Source organism: Lissotriton vulgaris, chromosome 1_2 (genome assembly GCF_964263255.1).
Source record: "Lissotriton vulgaris chromosome 1_2, aLisVul1.2, whole genome shotgun sequence".
Classification (NCBI taxonomy): Eukaryota; Metazoa; Chordata; class Amphibia; order Caudata; family Salamandridae; genus Lissotriton; species Lissotriton vulgaris.
Genome location: NC_141686.1, coordinates 283,900,211 through 283,904,208, shown reverse-complemented (window position 1 = coordinate 283,904,208; position 3,998 = coordinate 283,900,211). Strand labels below are relative to the sequence as shown.

General features: G+C 47.3%; 1 protein-coding gene across 1 annotated transcript; it reads right to left on the bottom strand.

Moving 5' to 3' along the window:
- Window positions 1–704: 704 nt before the first annotated feature.
- LOC147736497 (heat shock 70 kDa protein) lies at window positions 705–3,231 on the bottom strand. Its single transcript, XM_086953231.1, has one exon. The coding sequence runs from the start codon at window positions 2,901–2,903 to the stop codon at window positions 966–968; it is 1,938 nt and encodes a 645-aa protein (XP_086809357.1). The 5' UTR covers window positions 2,904–3,231; the 3' UTR covers window positions 705–965.
- Window positions 3,232–3,998: the final 767 nt, after the last annotated feature.

Below are 3,998 nucleotides of genomic sequence, written 5' to 3'. Positions count from 1 at the left end.
TGGGAGCTGACTGGCATATCCAGGAAGAATGTTCTAAATGGGCTCAGACATATCTTCAACAGTGGTAGGCCTGGAAGTAAAATCTAGCACTGAGGGGGCTACTGAGAAAAGAGTGCACTGGGAACGAGGATGTATGGTAGACACTGTAAAGTGGTGAGAACTTGGAGAGATGCCCTGTACTGGGATGTCAGATGCAGTCAGTTTAAGAGCTGAGTAAAGGGGCTGGTTGCTGGTGTGATGTTTCACTGTATTGGGGACAGAAAGTGAGGTACTGGAAGGACAGAGTCCCGGCATTGCTATGGGGCTGGCGAAAGATACAATCTCAAGATGAGAGCTGTAGGTGAGATAAGGAGTTGAAGGGAGATATACTGTGAGGGGACTGTGGAAGAATTATACTAGCTCTTTCCAGAGGTCTCGTTTTCACATTGCGCTGCCCCCCCTCCCTCCCCCCATCCTCCTCCCTGACCCCCCTAAACACGTTTAATAAGACTTCCACTCCAGAAACAGATATAGCTATCTACACGTTAAAAAGTTCCAGAACAACGCTCAAACAGGAAGCAGCATCAAGAAAACAATGATTTAAAATTTGAAACTGAACAAATAAAAATATCTATTGTACCAAAATGTTTACTTGTTCACCCGTAGACATTTTCACAACAGAAGGCAATTTATTCACAAGGAAAAAACAAACAACCTCAAAGATAGAATAAAAATAGCATTTTATTTGAAACTTTCAAAGTACCAGCTTTGAAATGTTACATTTAATCAGATTCAATATCTGCTAAATTACTAACAGCATATCATCTCTCACACAACTAGACTTAAAAAATAAAAACAAACAAACCTTCATGTAAACATTAGGGTCTTCAATTAGCAGCACATATTCAATTAAAAAAAGTAATCTGTTAATTCAGTAATTAAAAAACAGATGGGAGTCCATGAAAATAGTCCATTATTGTCCATCATTAATCCACTTCTTCAATGGTGGGTCCAGAGCCGGAGCTCCCTTGGCGAGCCTGAGCTCCACAGCTCCCACCAGGCATTCCCCCAGGCATCCCACCTTGGTACAGTTTAGTGACGATGGGATTACAGACCTTCTCCAGCTCCTTCTGCTGGTGCTCATACTCCTCCTTCTCTGCCAGCTGATTGCTCTCCAACCAGGCGATAGTCTGGTTACATTTGTCCACAATCTTCTTCCGCTCATCTTCGCTGATCTTGTCTTTAAGTTTGTCATCCTCCACTGTGCTCTTCATGTTGAAGGCGTAGGACTCCAGTGCGTTCTTGGCAGAGACTTTCTCTCTCTGGGCTTCATCATCTGCTTTGTACCTCTCTGCCTCCTGCACCATCCTCTCGATCTCCTCTTTGCTCAGTCGGCCCTTGTCGTTGGTGATGGTGATTTTGTTCTGTTTTCCAGAACTCTTGTCCACAGCAGAGACATTCAAGATACCATTGGCATCTATATCAAAGGTCACCTCGATCTGTGGCACACCACGAGGGGCCGGTGGGATTCCGCTCAGATCAAATTTCCCCAGGAGATTGTTGTCCTTGGTCATGGCTCTTTCACCCTCATACACTTGAATGAGGACTCCTGGCTGATTATCAGAGTAGGTGGAGAATATCTGGGTTTGCTTGGTTGGGATGGTTGAGTTGCGTTTGATGAGGACAGTCATCACACCACCTGCAGTCTCAAGCCCCAGTGAGAGAGGTGCTACATCCAGGAGGAGCAAGTCCTGCACATTCTCAGACTTGTCCCCCATTAGTATAGCAGCCTGCACTGCTGCACCATAGGCCACAGCTTCGTCTGGGTTGATACTTTTGTTTAGTTCTCTGCCATTAAAAAAGTCTTGCAGTAGTTTTTGTATTTTGGGAATGCGAGTGGACCCTCCAACGAGCACAATGTCATGGATCTGAGCTTTGTCCAACTTGGCATCCCTCAAGGCCTTCTCCACAGGATCAAGAGTCCCTCTGAAGAGGTCAGCACACAGCTCCTCAAAGCGTGCTCTGGTGATGGAAGTGTAGAAATCGATGCCTTCGAACAGGGAGTCAATCTCGATGCTGGCCTGAGTGCTGGAAGACAGGGTCCTCTTGGCTCTCTCACAAGCAGTTCTCAGTCTCCTGACTGCCCTCTTGTTCTGGCTGATGTCCTTCTTGTGCTTTCTTTTGAACTCCTCAATAAAGTGATTGACCATTCGGTTGTCAAAGTCTTCACCTCCCAAGTGGGTGTCTCCTGCTGTGGCCTTAACTTCAAAGATGCCATCATCAATTGTTAGAATGGAGACATCAAATGTACCACCACCAAGGTCAAATATCAGGACATTACGTTCTCCCCTGCCACTCTTGTCCAGGCCATAGGCAATCGCTGCTGCTGTTGGCTCATTGATGATTCTCAGCACATTTAAGCCAGCTATTACTCCAGCATCTTTAGTGGCCTGCCTCTGGGAGTCATTGAAGTAAGCAGGCACAGTGATGACAGCATTGGAGACTGGGTGTCCCAAGTATGCCTCGGCAATCTCCTTCATCTTGATCAGAACCATGGAAGACACCTCCTCTGGGGAGAAAGTCTTGCTCTCCCCTTTGTACTCCACTTGAACCTTGGGCTTCCCACCATCACTCACCACCTTGAAGGGCCAGTGCTTCATGTCAGCCTGCACAACTGTGTCATCAAACTTTCTCCCAATCAGTCTCTTAGCATCAAAGACAGTGTTCTGGGGGTTAAGGGCCACCTGGTTCTTGGCAGCATCTCCAATGAGCCTCTCAGTGTCTGTAAAGCCCACATAGCTGGGGGTGGTGCGGTTGCCCTGGTCGTTGGCGATGATCTCCACCTTGCCATGCTGGAAGACCCCCACACAGGAGTAGGTGGTGCCCAGGTCGATGCCAATGGCGACTCCTTTGGGTGCACTCATTTTCTGCAGTGTTGTCTGAGCAGTGAGCTCCGCTTCAAGATGATTCACAGTCTCTTTTTGAAGCTTTCTGGCAACAGCTGGATATCTTCAAGAATTGCACCCTGGTCGAAGCCTCCGTGAGATGTGCTCTTTTCGGCAGGTGAGCAGGAGAAACTTCTTCTGCGGATATACGTCTGTGAAGTAGCGCGATCAGACTGTGCTTCTTCTGTCAGTCAGTCTCTCGCTTTCGGGCGCTAGACTTGTGCTGCAGTCTCCTCCTGGGTCAGGGTTCCTAGTATGATCTCTCTTTCTCGCGCGCTCTCCTTCTCTTCGATTCACCTCTCTGAGGAATGCCAGTTGACAGGCAACTCGGCGTATATATACTCCTCATGCCGAGGGGGCTCGTGCGAGAATAGCCAATCACTGCGCGCCCAGCCCTCCAACCCTTCGACTCCATTCCCGAACATTCCCGAGGTCTCTTCGGCCGAGACGTTTCTAGCCCTTGCTAGCACAAGCTTCGTAACAACCAATCAGGACGAGTTCAAACCATGATGTCACTACACAGACGAACATAACACCAAAGGGACTAAAGCCTCAATACTCATCCTACTCCTGGGCGGCCATGTTGGACGAGAAAGTCGCGGAAGCGCCGTAGTGTTGTATAACCTGTTCCAAAACTAGCGCCATGATGCTCCTTCCGGAGCGACCGCTTGCGCTTTACAAATACCAATCCAAATCCAAATCCAAAACACAAGACGATTTAACTTATTTAACTTAAGTTACAGCGTCGCCTTCATTATCAGAAATATCTTTCATCCCGTTCAAAACTTTACTATTAGCAATCACTTGACTGAGAAACGGCATGTTTCCTATCATATTATATCATGACTAGTTTCCTGCCCGAATACAACAGTTTTCAAATAAAAAAAATGTTAGAACACCTAGGGGCAGATTTATGAAGGACTTGCGCCCCCGGTGCGTCACTTTTTCTCATGCTAAAAATGACGCACCGGCGGCGCAAGGACTTCATAAATCTGCCCCCTAATTTCTTAGTGGACTTCTGGTGTTACATTTTGACAGGTTACAGACTGGGTCGCAGGGCTTCTCGTCCTTTCT

Coding starts and splice junctions, on each gene's coding strand:
- LOC147736497 (XM_086953231.1), bottom strand. CDS start 2,903: ATGAGTGCACCCAAAGGAGTCGCCATTGGCATCGACCTGGGCACCACC.